At 42.8% G+C, this 15575-nt stretch overlaps 1 protein-coding gene across 1 annotated transcript in view; it reads left to right on the top strand.

The window, feature by feature from the left end:
• Window positions 1-15575, top strand: part of LOC124595833 (brachyurin-like) — a 58012-nt gene that overhangs the window by 32247 nt on the left and 10190 nt on the right. The window contains exon 5 of the mRNA XM_047134730.1: window positions 8228-8326. Coding sequence (XP_046990686.1) covers window positions 8228-8326 — 99 coding nt within the window. The remainder of the gene's footprint in view (window positions 1-8227; window positions 8327-15575) is intronic.

Here is a 15575-nt window from a genome sequence, read left to right as displayed (position 1 = left end):
AGGGAAATTTGTATGCTTTATAGATTTAAATTTATTATTGCGGGGTAGCGAAAAATTATCAAGAATAACTACGCTTAATGCTTTTCTCGTAATCTGAATTTGAGAATCCAGTCGGTAAACATATCAGTCAGCAGCCACGTTTATTTCGTGGCCGTATATTTTTAAAACATAATGGCTTTAAACTGGTCCCGATGACAAATAAGGATCGTTAATGAGATCCATCTGACATGTACGTTACCATTGACGTAAATCTCTCCTAACAGGTTAGCCTACCTGAAAATGATTGACCCCTAAGCGATACAGTTTTATTGGGTATGCAGGCGCAAATTGACGTAGTTCCGTTGGTGTTGAAAACATCTGCCGCGTCATATCTGTAGTCGTAGTCGATAAACCTTGGTTAGCTTCACTCCAGACATTTTAAACTCTATGCTGTTCGTTTTCATGAACGTTGTAATCAGACTTTATTTGCGGAAAATTCGATATACATTTGTTTTTCTCCAGTTCAACAGTTTTTCCACTCAAAACGATCCTGGTACAGGAGCATTCTGCGACCTAGCTTATTTGAACCAACAAGCAACGCAGTCTACACTTCATACATGTCTCTGACTCGAAATTGTGCGCTCAACCGGAAAAAAACCAAGTTCATGGTCGTCGAAAAATTAATCTGTACTCAATATTACATATAAAAACTGCAGATTAGTTTTTCGACGACTGTGAACGTAGTTTATGTTCGAAACCGTTGGAGTAAAATATAAATAAGCCAACATTTGTGTGTCATGCATTTTATTAAGTTTTTACAAGCTGATAACTACCTTAACAAGACGTTTTCGAATTCCGTTCTTCATCAACTGCCTTAAGCAGCGCCATCTTCATTTTAAGAGTCAATTAATTTGGGTCTCACGATTGCAGGAAGACAGTCTGTCAGCATATCATAAAAATTTAACTTTTCGAGTTAAGAGAATGTACGAAATTATTTCGTACTTTGTCGCCAACTCAGTGTCAGTTTATGGTAACTAAGCTGATTTTCAGGTTTAAGCATTTTCGCATCATTGTATCTGAACTTTTCAAATACATTCACACTACTGTGAAATGCAGCTGATCGTATTTGCAGTCTTCCAAATAATTTTTCATAGTCACAACACTACCAGCGACGCCGTGTGCTTTTAATGGCGCTGTATCAAGTCTATAGCGGTAAATTTTATTATTGTGAGACTGTTGCTGGATTATGCAAATTCTGACTGATGACAAAACAAGGATTTCATAAACAACAAGTGGTTCATATCTGAAAGATAATCACAGAAGTAATAGGTGCTCGGATGACTGCAAACAGATACATATTTCAAGATGACTAAAAGCGTGACATTTTACAGAAAATGGCTACTAAGTGAGCAGCAAAGAGAAGAAAAGGCTATTTTGAATTTTTACAGATGTCAGGCAGTTACATCGGCGCTCAGTTCTCGATTCGCGCTTTTCGGCGCTCATCGTTTGCTTGTACCGGAGCACATATGATTTACACATCCACGTCTCCCTTTCTCGAACGTTAACACAACAGTTCTGCCACTCTGGCAGCGTCCACAGTTGGATGAAACTTAAGCGTACTCCCATTTCCGTTTTGTAAGTATCAGCAGGACATATAGCTTTCGTGTATAATTTCCCAGTGTTTAAAACGTGAAGATTGTTAAAGACAGAGGTTATTGTGTTTTTACTGTGTAAAAATTCCAAAAACACTTTTTGAAGAAAAATTCTGGCATCTTTGTTCCCGTCGTTCTGTATAACCAGTGAAATGCAACGTTTGAGGTATAATCCTTTTATTTTTGATGGTCTGATAATGCATTGGCTTGAACAACATTTATAGTTTCTGAGAAATTGCATTAACTGACCGTTCTTTGTTCTCGGTAGACTATTTTGTCATATATTGACGACATAATGACTTGTACACTGTTACGCTTAAGGCTGTATGGAGACATCAAGGGCATTCTAAGATAGGAAATCAAAGACACAAAGTGGAGAACAATCAAAAGTGGTAGCATTTAGGTTTCCGGAGATAAATAGTAACACTATGGCAAATTGCAACTGTTTCTGGGGAGAAGTTTCACTTCAGAGAATTAAGAGGTAACTTCATCCACGACCTCAAGGTCGCTGTCGTAAGGCGCCACTGTAGCAGATCGCCACGAAAAGGCACTGAGCCGTGCGTGGCTGGTGTTCGTGCCGTTTCTTATTTTACATCTTGTTTTTTCCGTACTGCCACCTCGTTATGTTACTTTTCAATTACTGGTGTCACCGAGGTGCTGTCTTGCTTGCCCGTGAGCGGCAGCAGCAGCGCTTATCAATATAGGCCCTGCCGTATTATCTTTGCTGGACTGCTATTACTTCCCGGTCGTCGTGTGTTTTGAGTTAGTTCGGACATGGCAGTGTTTGAGTTGGCACGCGGCACAAGTTCAGTCGGGGTGCGGCAGCAGTGAGGTCCGGACCGCCAGGACTCGACCGACATTTGCCAACACACATGATTGGAGTGGGGACGACTTTGGTGGGCCGACGGTGGGTCGTCTTGCCGGACGACGTGTATTTGGCCGGCGATAGCTTATTGGTTGGCTGTGTGTGCCGACTCGTGTTTCGTCCATGTTACTGTACAGTCACTGCCGTTAGTATTGTCTAGTTCATCGTGCAAGTGTTCGTGAAGCCGTGTGTAGTTGGTGTGATTTTGACTGACAAATTACTTTAAATGCTTTCAACGTACTGGCTCTGAGGAGTCGGTCGCTTTGCGCGGACCATGTGAGGAATTCTCGGCGGGGCGTAGTTTGGCCGGGGCCCGCTGGCGGTCTCTACGCGGTGTCGGAGAGTGTGGCGCGGTTCCCATTGCTACGAGGTCCGTGGCTCATCGAACCTAAACACGGAAGTTGACTTTTGATTTAACGTACTAGCAAGTCAAGATTGTCCACATTGTGTCGTTTGGAGTTCGTTGTCGGCTGTTGGGATATTCCCGCGAGCAACAACGTGGTTTTCAAGTTGGAGAATTCTAGACACCCTCCTGTGGAGTTTCACTATATTCGGTTATTTGAACTGAAGTGCACCAGCGGTTACCTGCCCTGGGCGTTGACATAAATTTCAAGCAGTTTAGTTTCCTCATCGTGTTATTGCTGTCCAGCACGTGAGTAGTTTGACAGCTCTGTGGATGATTGGTTGTGGGCGTCAATATCTTCCACGTTGTTCCGTTCAACTCCCTGTTGTGCCCTGGTCGGGTGAAGTGGAAGTTATCTTGTCGTTGGGCCAGCTGACTTTCAGTCGGTTGGTTTGTCGTCGGATCGTGAATGGTTGGCCCGACTGCCTGTCTTATCCAAGCGAGCGTTAGTGTTTGAATTATAGGCTGACCCTCGAACATCTGGGTGCCCTTGTGTGTGCTGCCCTATTTCTTTTCATTGTTCTTATTGTTGGTACTTGTATGGCTTGTACCCGGTTTTGTGTTTTAAATTACAGTTGTTTTACTCTTAAGGCCTTCAGCCTAGTTTACAGTACTGTTTCAAGTAAGCCCTTTGGCATTTTAAAATATTTTTGAATTTTTAAGTCTTTGGCATTCAGCAGATTTGAATTAAACTTGTTTACTTCAGACTAACTAAAGAATTGTTTTAAGATATGGCTTGCCTTTTAAAATTTCTGATTATGCTTGCGTTTTAAGATATTGGCCTCAGCCGTTTTTAAATTGAAGTGGCTTTCAGCCGGTAATTAAGTCCCAAATATTAAAGCTGTGTGTATAAAAAAGTTTTTGGGGTCTTGTAATGTTTGATCAAATAATATAGTTGTATGTTCGAGTGTAACTGACAGCTCCTTAGTTTGGCCCCTTTCCACAATTTATTGTATATATCCTTTCTTGCGGGTTAAGCAGGGCATTTCAGGCACATCTTACCAGAGGCAGCAAGCTTGATATTTTCTCCTGAGAACTGCAACGTCAGAGGGTTTACACAGGTTAGATAGCTACTACAGCAGTCACCACCCAAAGAATGGCGGGGGACGGGGCCACGTAACGTAAAACAGCGTAGTTGCTGGATTTAATAGGGTGGCAATGACGTTTAGCTGTCAGCTGAACGCTGTTGACACCAAACTTGGAGTATGTTCGCCCGCATCTCGTGGTCGTGCGGTAGCGTTCTCGCTTCCCACGCCCGGGTTCCCGGGTTCGATTCCCGGCGGGGTCAGGGATTTTCTCTGCCTCGTGATGGCTGGGTGTTGTGTGCTGTCCTTAGGTTAGTTAGGTTTAAGTAGTTCTAAGTTCTAGGGGACTGATGACCATAGATGTTAAGTCCCATAGTGCTCAGAGCCATTTGAACCATTTTGGAGTATGTTAATGTAAAATCCAGAAGCATCCCTACCTACCGAGTAGGAGAAAGGGAGGAATCTAAAAGTGGTTGGCCAGAGGCATCCTGGAGGTGCCGAACGACTCACCAGACTGACCAAAGCTTCTTAAGTGCTGGTGAACTGGTAGGTCGACTACAGGAAGGAAGAAATGGCGCTCCTCCACGATTCTTTTAAAAGCTTCGTTTTTGTATTTAGAGGGAGTTCTCAGTCAAATCGCTGGGGCGCCGACTCCGTGCCTCGGTAAGCTCTGACATGTCTTTCTCTCACTTGTAGTGCTGCTCTCGAGTTTGTACTTGCCTTGCTGCTACTATTCCATAGCTGTGTTAGTACTCTCCCCTCCCCCACACCCCCACCCCACGTTTCACCCCCGTGAGCTTCAGACACTGACTGTGCTGTGCAACAAATTTCCTTCTTCGCTTTTTCTAATCTTTGGAATTAGTCTTCGGTGTAGTAGTTAGTATGATAGCAAATAAATAGTGCTAATAAGACCCCTGAATTCCATGAGTCTCCCGCTGTAAGTATCCTGTCGAGCTACAACACAAGCGTCTCTCGTAGATACCCTGCGATAGTGTTTGGCGCTTATCCAAGGCATCAACCTGCCTTCACAGGTAATTTGTCTTACTGCATTAGCTCGGAAATTGCAGACCGACCTCAAACCCCCGCCTTCCCACTATCCTGTATCAGGACACGACAGTTTTACACATTATAAATGGAATAACCCAATACAGTGATGTGATGTTCTATAGCATTTATTACAATGTCTGACAAAAAAAGTGATGCATCCAGAAGGGGAGCATCAAACGAAATGAATCATCACGGGTCGAGAGAGTGTGTGACGTTATTTCGGTGATTACAAAATAGTCATGTCTTCAAGAAACTTAGAAGTGCGAGGCTACGCAACAGTATGACGCTGCACCTACTTTGTCCTGGTTGCACACATTCATTCATTTGGGAAGCCGTTGTATCCCCCCGTGGGGTAAGCTGGCCCATAACTGATGTACACTATGTGATAAAAAGTATCCGGACACCTGGCTGAAAATGACTTAAAAGTTCGTGGCGCCCTCCATCGGTAATGCTGGAATTCAGTATGGTGTTGGCCCACTCTTAGCCTTGATGACAGCTTCCATTCTCGTAGGCATACGTTCAGTCAGGTGCTGGAGGGTTTCTTGGGGAATGGCAGCCCATTCCTCACTGAGTGCTGCACTGACTAGAGGTATCGATGTCTGTCGGTATGGCATGGCAGGAAGTCGGCGTTCCAAAACATCCCCAAGGGTCAGGATCCTGTGCAGGCCTGTCCATTAGAGGGAGGTTATTGTCGTGTAACCACTCTGCCACAGGCCGTGCACTATGAAGAGGTACTCGGTAGTGTTGAAAGATGCAATCGCCTTCCCCGAATCGCTCTTCAACAGTGGGAAGCAAGAATGTGAAGGTGCTTAAAACATCAATGTAGGCCTGTGCTGTGATAGTGCCACGCAAAACAAGAAGTGGTGCAAGCCCCCTCCATGAAAAACACGACCACGTCATGACAAAACTGCCTCCAAATTTTGCTATTGGCACTACACACGGTGGCAGATGACGTTCACCGGGCATTCGCCATATCCACACCCTGCCATAGGATCGCTACATTGTGTACCGTAGTTCGTCACTCGACACTATGTTTTTACCCCTTGTCAATCGTCCAATGTTTACGCTCCTTACACCAAGTGAGACGTCGTTTGGCATTTACCGGCGGGATGTGTGGCTTACGAGCAGCCGCTCGACCATAAAATCCAAGTTTTCTCACTTCCTGTCTAACTGCCATAGTACTTTCAGTGGATCCTGATGTAGTTTGGAATTCCTATGTGCAGGTCTGGATAGATGTCTGCCTATTACACGTTACTATCCTCTTCGCCCGCACGATCTTGTGCTGTACATGTGCCTTCACGTTTCCACTTCACTATCACATCGGAAACCTAGGGATGTTTAGGAGTGTGGAAATCTCCGGTACAGACGTATGACACAAGTGACACCCACATTCGAACTCCGTGAGTTCCGCGGAGCGTCCCATTCTGCTTTCTCACGATGTCTACTAACTACTGAGGTCGCTGATATGGAGTGCCTGGCAGTATGTGGCAGCACAATGCATCGGATACTTTTGATCACATAGTGTAACTCGTCCTTGATATCCACTGGGTCGGAGTGGACGTCCGAGATCGTCCCATACCTGTTCTATCGGGGGAAGATCTGGGGATATTGGTGGTCGCGGGAGTACCCCAACATCACTGAGATAGTTCATACAGATACGGGCTATGCATGAACGAGCATTGTCCTGTTGCAAGAAAGGGTATCACGATAAGGTCGCATGAGCGGTAACACACGTCCATGACGTACCGTTGTGCCGCCAGAGTTCCCTCGATCTCTACCATCTGAGTCCTGAAATCATACGTGATTGCTCCCCGCATCATGACGCTAGAAGTAAAACCACTTTGTTCCCCAGTATGTTGGAAGAATGGGTCCCCTGCCCAGGTCAAAATCATACTCACCGGCAATGGTTGTCTTGGGTAGTGGATGACCACAATGCGACGCTGAACATAATGAGGCGTCATTCATCAGCAGTCCATGATACCCGGTCATGACACCACTCCAAAACCGAGGCGTCTGTGTTGTGGTGTTAATGGCAGCCTACACATGGGACAAGAATTCCCTAGTGCGACTGCTGCCAGTCGCCGACCAATGGAGTGGGATGAGACTGAACGTTGCAGCGGGTACATTGCTTGCTCTCTGATCGCAGTATTTAACGAAAAGTATTCTGAAGTATAAAGTAATTACGGATAATATATTTTGTGCAGCTAATTTTTGTCTTAGAACAATTGTTGTAATTTATCGTGTAGTTATCATTTCATTTGTCACATATTTTACCTAAGCTAAATAGTTTTACATTGCATTTTACTGAAAAACTCTGTTTTTAGTGATAAAGCACATATCACCAACTGTCATCTTTGAAAACAAACTTAGATACTCGCTAGATACACCAAGCTTCAAATATTTGACCGCGCAGTAATTTCACAACCACACGTATTTACGCGTGTACCTGGCGTTAGAGTAACAGCCGAAAATCGATTTCACTACAATCTTGTGGAATATTGAACCAATGTCGTGAAATTCTCATTCATCATGTTCTGATAATTATTAACTACAGTTACAGAGAGCATAATGTATATTTCAGACGATTTTAACGGCTCGTTTTCAATATAATTGAACAGTACGATTAGTTTCGGTTTCCCTGCTTGAGCACTTCCCCCACGGCTATTTTTAGCATAATGTCTTGCTTATTGGAATTCTTTTCTATGCGCAGATTTCTGAATTATTTGACTGACCAAAGACATTTATACAAAATTTCTCTAAACATGAAGCTACTTTTTAGAACAGAATATTCATGTTGATTTTTAGCAGTGAGATCGGTCATAAGGAATACCAAAACGAATGTCCGTTGGGGGCATCATTTGTCTTTGTTGATAATATTCTGTGATTCACTGACAATATCTGAGTAAATGCCTTGGTAAATTTTCGGCAAAAGCAGTTCTCTACAAACGGATAGGGACCGCACAGAGTGGTTCGCACATAACTGTCTTAATTTTACCTCCAAGTACACTTGGTTTCTCAGAAACCGTAGGTCGAGTGCTCATATTTTCGAAGTCATCTCAATTATCCCGATCAACTATGTTATAGAGACGTCCGTTCATTTACGTACTAAATGCGTCCATATGTATCTTGATTACTAGAATCGTAGTTCAGAGAGTATTTTCATTGCTTCTGTGACTTCATTCTTCGAGAGAGTCCTACGTCTTGATTGTTCCAAGGATATAACGAGAAATATAAAAATATGTTTCTATTTTTACAGATTACATCGGACTGGTGAACCTGCCTTCTCGCTCACAGGCGAGCAACAGCTTCGAGGGCCAGACCGCTACGGTCAGCGGCTGGGGCCTCAATACCGACAGTAAGTACACGCGTTCTACGTAGGTGGTGACTACGTTTTATGCTTTTTATTGATTCCGTCTCATCCTGAAAGTTGGTGTAAGGGTACCGAATGTTGTTAGCGGTAATACGTTTGAAAATGTGAGCCTGCATTTATTGTATAGGTTGTCTCGTCATACAATACGTCAAATTTTGCACGATCTGAGTAAATTTAATGTAAACTGAGTAATCTTCTCAACGCAACTCGTTTCATGGAAGTATCTTCTGGATCACTAAAATCAGTGGCGTATGAGATATGAAACGCGCCGTCAGGCTTCCAGGAAAGCAATGTACTCATACTGCGGCAGAAATTAAAAGCAGATAACCCTAAGAGCTACCACATGATCAACAAGGCACGGCAATTTCATATGTTGCTGACTGGATGCACCCAGTGAAGAATAGAAAAGAATATCCGTCAGGTAGTGATAGTCACGAGCTATTCGAAATTTACATTTGAATATCTATCTTTAAAAAATCGTCATGTGTCAACTTGAACAAGATATTCAGAATTATGTAGATAACCAAATGTAATACAGGGGAGACGCTTAAGTATAATATCTATCGAAACCGAATAAAGCTAACTGAAGTTAAATAGTTTGTAAAAGAGTGCTACAGCTCATTAACATTGCAGCATAAATTTTTTGTGGATAAGGGAAAGACGAACCTCAATGCAAGTTCCAATTAAGAATATATAGGTGTCATTTATGAGGTTCGTGGATGGCAGTCTTGTCCTACGAGATATTTCACATACTGCGCTTGTGTCCAGTTCGAGCATAGCTCTGGAAGGCCTGCAGTGCTTTATAAAGACTTAGTACATATGAGTTAGTACAACGGGACAACTACCGTCTGAATATGAAGACATATGCTTAGCACTGGATCGTCTGCAAAAAGTTCGAACCAGATTTGCTACATGTGATTTATCATTTAGAAGAATTTGCTGTGGGGTAAGACACCCCTAGGGCAGAGCCTTAGGTGGTTAACGGAAGGACATTAAAAAAAACCGAAAATGATCTATATTAGTATCTAGTCCATAGTTTTCGGGATTTCCGAATGGTGACACTTCCAGTGACAGTTGACTCCTAGAAGTAGAGGTGGCACTAGGCAAAATTGATATGTAATGCTTAATTTCGAAACGCTTCGAGAAAATTCCAGAAAATGTGACTTATTGTTGTTTTAATCTTCAGTGGCAACACTGGTCTCCCTCTACGATATTTATCCTCCACACTCCCCTTCTATACTAAACTGGTGATGCCTTGATGTCTCAGAAACTGTCCTCTCAACCGATCTCTTCTTTCGGTCAAGTTGTGTCAAAAATTTCTTGTTTCCCCAATTATATTCAGTACCTACTCATTAGTTGCGTTATCTACCCATCCAATATCCAATAATTTTCTGTAGCGCCACATTTCGAAAACTTCTATTCATTCTTTGTCTAAACTGCTTATCGTCCATGATTCACTTCCACACATGGCAACACTCAAGGCAAGTACTTTCAGAAAAGGCTTCCTGATGTTTAAATCTACACTCGATGTTAATAAACTTCTCTTCTTCAGAAATCCTGTCCTTGGCATTTCCAGTGTATACTTTATATCCTCTTTACTTCTGCATTCCTCAGTTATTTTGCTTCCCAAATAGCAAAACTCACCTACTAGTCCTATTTCCTTAGCATCACGTGGTTTACTTCGACAACATTTCATTAACCTTGTTTTGCTTTTCTTGATGTTCATTTCATATTCTCCTTTCAAGACAATGTCCACACCGTTCAACTGGTCACGTAATTTGCTGTCTCTGATAGAATTACAATGTTACTGGCAAACTTCAGGGTTTGTGTTTCATCTGCCTGGATATTAATTCCTATTCCAATTTTTTCTTTTATTTCCTTTACTGCTTTATCAGTATACAGATTGAATACCGTCGGGGGTAGGCTAAAAAACAGTCTCACTTCCTTCTCAACCACTGCTACCCTTTCATGCCCCTCTACTCTTATTACTGCCCTCTGTTTTTTTTTTAAATAGCCTTTCGCTCCCAGTATTTTATCCCTGCTACCTGCAGAATTTCAAAGAGTATTCCAGTCAATGTCGTCAAAAGCTTTGTCTCAGTCTACAAATACTATAATCGTAGGTTCGTCTTTCCTTAATCCTTCTTGTACGTCATAGGGTCAGTATTGCCTCGCGTGTTCCCACATTCTCCGGGATCGAAACTGATCTTTCCAGAAGTCTGCTTCTACCAGTTTTTCCATTACTGTGTAAGGAATTTGTGTTAGTATTTTGCAGTCATGACATGAAACTGATAGGTCGGTTATTTTCACACCTGTTAGTAACTGCTTTCTCTCAAATTATTACATTCTTCTTGAAGTCTGTCTCCTGCATCTTTAACACTAGATGGAAGAGTTTTTTAATGGATGACTGTCCCAAGGCTATCAGAAGTTCTGACGAAATATCGTCTACTCCCAGGGTCTTGTTTCGACTTAGGGCTTTCAGAGTTGTGTCAAGTTCTCGCAGTATCATATCTCCAATCTCAACTTCAACTACGTCCACTTCCATTTCTGTAACATTGCATTCAAGTTTATCTCCCTTGTACAGACCTTCTATGTACCCCACCAATCTTCCAGCATTCCCTTTTATGCTTAGCACTGGTTTCCCATCTGAGCTCTTGATATTCGAACAGCTGCTTCTTTTTATCCGTAATGGCATCTTTAACTTTCCTGTAGACGGTATCTATTTTTCCCGTAATGAAATACGCTTCTAAATATTTACATTTGTCCTCTAGCTATTCCTGCTTAGCCATTTTGCACTTCCTGCCAATCTGATATGTTAGACTTTTGTATTCCCTTTCGCCTTCTGCATTTTCCGTATTTTTATATTTTCTTCTTCAGCGATTATATTCAATATCTCTTGTGTTATCCATGGATTTCACTAGGGCTTGTCTTTTTACGTATTTGATTCTCTGCTGCTATTTCATCTCTTAATGTTACCCATTCGTCTTCTTCTGTATTCCTTTCCCCTGATCTAGTCATCCGTCGCCTAATACTCCCTCTGAAACTCTCAGCAACCTTTGGTTTTTTCAATTTATTCAGGTCCCATCTCCTTCATTTCCTACCTTTTTCCAGTACCTTCAGTTTTAATCTACAGTTCGTAGCCAATTTATTGTGGTCAGAATCTACATCTGCAACTGGAAAAGTTTTACAGATTAAAACCTGATTCCTAAATCTGTCTTGTCATTACATACTCAATCTGAAAACTTCCGGTGTCTCCAGGTCTCTTCAACGTAAATAATCTTCTTTTGTGATTCTTAAACCAAGTCTTAGCGACGATTAAATTATGCTCTGTACAAAACTCTACCAAACGGCTTCTTCTTTCATTCCTTTTCCCCAGTCCAGACCAAATTCGAGTACCCCATCACTATTAAATTTTCGTCTGAATAACTTCTTTTATGTCGTCATACACTTCTTCAATTTCTCCATCTTCTGCTGAGCTAGTCGATATGGAAACAAGTTCTACAGTGGTGAGTGTGGGCTTCGTGTCTATCTTGGATACCCGCCGAGCGTATCTAGGCCCTACAGTCTGGAGCCGCGAGACCGCTACGGTCGCAGGTTCGAATCCTGCCTCGGGCATGGATGTGTGTGATGTCTTTAGGTTAGTTAGGTTTAAGTAGTTCTAAGTTCTAAGGGACTGATGACCTCAGAAGTTAAGTCCCATAGCGCTCAGAGTCATTTGAACCATTTTATCTTGGATACAATAATGCGTCCACTATGCTGCTCATAGTAGTTTACCCGAATTCCTACTATCGTATTCACTGTGAAACCCACTCCTGCATTATCATTATTTCACTTTTTTATTTATAACCCTGTATTCAACGTACCAGAATTCTTGTGCCTCCTGTCACCGTACTTCACTTATTCCCGGTATATCTAACTTCAACCGATTCCTTTTTAAATTATCTAACGTACCTGCCGATTCAGCGCTCTGACATTCCTTGCTCTGATCCTTCCTTTTATTTCTATTCCTTATCTAATGTATTCAGAGTGAGAATAGGGACAAAACCTAGTTAAACGAGAAAAAGAGAATTCTATTAATGAATATTTGACTATAAAATAAGAATGAAAGTGCAAAATACACAACATGGAAACCTAACAAATATACAATCATAAATCCTACTATCTACCCTATCCAAGACTGGCACAACACCTAGCGGTCTTAACGCGTCCCTTGTTAAGTTCGTTAAGAACACGGCAAAGGTTGATGTTGTAGCCCTTTTGTAAGCTCTAACCACCACCTAAGGTGGAGTAGACAACGAAAAACTAAGAGACGAATTAGTGGCACTGCAATTATGTGAATTTACTCTTCCCTATATTACTTCGATTCGCAAATATCACCCAAGTGATCAGAAAAGTGTCAATCTTCCGCGTCGTAGAAGACTGGCGGCGCCGTGGAGATGCAGTGTGACGTCCAGAAAATAAATACGGCTAGACTATGGACGTATTACTGAGTCGGAAAACTCCTATGATTGAAGACACTCAGTTATCGCAGACATTTACGAGACTCTGCAGTCTGCTTGCCTACACTGGCCAGGAACACAAGTGTGTCTCTAGTGCACGAACGTAAATGAAAACTTCTCAATACGAACAGCGCCACAATAAAGTACCAAACTGTTAACACATTAAGAACATCTCCCTAAAATTTGGGGAAACAAGGTGGACAGACCACAAAACGTTACAACTCTAACCACATTCGTTTCATTGTCACTTAAAACGGAGGGCAGAACTGCTGGTAAATTTTCCGTCGCCCTCTGGCCCGAAGATAAAACACAGTCTAACAGAATGTGGCGTACAGTGATCTGTACACCATAAGCACCACACATTGGAGGGCCGCCGCGCTGGAGCAAGAAGCCAGGCGCGAGAGGACTGTGGCTCACGCGAAGACGAGAAAGGAGAAGCTCACCCTGTCTTCGTGGCTCGAACACCACCGCGTAGTGCGCTTTACTAGACGCAGCGTATTACCTGTCACATCCAGTTACTCCCATCGCGGCATGACTCTGTACCTCAACAGCGAGGCGACAGTGTGCAAGGGGACGGCGCAGTGAAATAACTGAGGATCACGACATGCCTCCTTCGCTGCTACATCTGCGCTTTCGTTCCCCGCAATATTCATGTGCCTTGGTACCAAGAAGAAAGACCTCCCTCCACAGCCATTGTACTTAATGGAGGTGTCTTGTATATTCTGTCCCACTTTCACTTCTGGGTACAAGCATTATAGAGAATGACGGTCGCTCAGAGAAACTGAATAGACAAGGAATTTTGCACTTGAAGCAGCATCTTATCTGCTCCAGTGCCCGCAAGAACGTATGAAATTCCCCGTCGAAGGCAGTTAAGTCCCGAGGCTGCCGGACCTAGAGGACTCGATCTACAGGGCAACCAACGGTGTCCTGTTTCGACGAATCCGCAAGGACAGCTGTAGAGTTGTGTTGCCCAGTTGCAATGTCATAAAAAATGTGGTTAAAAACATATGCAGGAGTGCAAACAGTCCTGTACGGCACTAAATCTAATATTGTTCTGGGCCTCTGCAGTAACCGTGGTGGCAATCGCATAAAACCCTGGATTTGTGGTTGTACATGCTCCATGCTTAGTGACTGCAGCGCAAGCCGCGCACGGATCCCAAATGGTCATTGCGCTCGTGGGCGGTTGGACAGAAGGTGTAATCAGTAACCAAAAGTCGCCAAAACATCACTACAATTGCAAATGCAATCATGTTCTGTATATCTGGTTCCAAACTTCCTGCACGTTTGACCCACATGTGCAGTTTGATTGTAATTGCATGTTAACCGATACATACCAGACCGACTATATTTATCAGCGTCGGTATTACGTCTTCCAAGTCTCCTCTGTATTATGTTTTTTTCGGTATCTTTAGCATATTGCCTACTCAGTTGCTGTAATACATTAAGTGCCTTTTGTTACTTACTATCTGCTGACAGTATGTTAATAATGAAGCCTATCTCCTTCACTCCCTCCCGCCACACCATCTCTCTCTCTCTCTCTCTCTCTCTCTCTCTCTCTCTCTCTCTCTCTGTCTCCCTCCCTCTCTCACTTGGTGTGTGTGTGTGTGTGTGTGTGTGTGTGTGTGTTTCTGTCTATAGTGTTACGTGTTCACCGTTTTTGTATTTTCTTGTTTCTTTTGTCTGCTGACTTTGCATCGTACCGATTCTCCTGTGCAGTTCATTTTATCACGATCAGTTCTTCTGTGTACTCACGTTTGTTCATAGATGTACTGTTCAGTCTGTGTAAGTTATGTAGTGATTGGATTGGTCTTGAAGGCTTGCGCTGGTGCTTATAGGTATCGTATAAATTTCGACCTCAGCCTTATTGTTTCTCTTGTGTATCGAGAGGTTTAAGACATTAAGCTTTTCATTTGTTTGCGTTTCAATGGTGATTCGTATTTGTGGTTGAATAGTGTTTGTCATTCTAAAGTTCTTTCCTACGCGAGTGTGATTCATCTTTTAGGCAAATTATATCAGATATATACGCTCACCTTGTAAATTTAAATTCTTTTACGCATAGTCAACACCATTCACTCTACTAGCTCTCCATAAGTCTCTCAAATCCACCTCTCTCTCTCTCTCTCTCTCTCTCACGGTATGTAAACACATGTACATATTTGTGTTATTTCCAAATTTACTATAAAACTAAAATCTTTAGGCATACGGTAAAAGAACAACTCCTAAAGTCTCAGCTCTGTGATATACATACATCAAAAAAGGTTTTGCACCACCTCGGTTCCGAGAGTTCCGGAACCTGTACAGAAGATTGGAATAGTGCTCGACATAAACAACATTTCCGCCCTTGTTATTGTTAATGAAAAGCACACACTGCACGTTGTACCACCATGCAGCGCGACTTCCAGATGTGGTGGTCCAGATTCCTGCACACACCAGTACCTATAATACCCAGTAGGACGACCACTTGCATTATGCGCGCCAGTATTCGTTATGGCATACTATCGACATGTTCCTCAAGGCACTGTTGGTCCAGATTGTCCCACTCCTCAACGGCGATTCGGCGTAGATCCCTTAGAACGGTTGCTGGGTCACGTCGTCCATAAACAGCCATTTCTAATTTATTCGTGGCACGTTCGATAGGTTTCATACCTGGAGAACATGCTGGCCACTCTACTCGAGCGATGTCGTTATCGCGAAGGAAGTTATTCACAAGATGTGCATGATACGGGCGCCAATTGTCG

This window comes from Schistocerca americana, chromosome 2 (assembly GCF_021461395.2).
Source record: "Schistocerca americana isolate TAMUIC-IGC-003095 chromosome 2, iqSchAmer2.1, whole genome shotgun sequence".
NCBI classification, from domain to species: Eukaryota; Metazoa; Arthropoda; class Insecta; order Orthoptera; family Acrididae; genus Schistocerca; species Schistocerca americana.
Note: the sequence above shows the minus strand (reverse complement) of the source record. Positions and strands in the feature narration are given on the sequence as shown.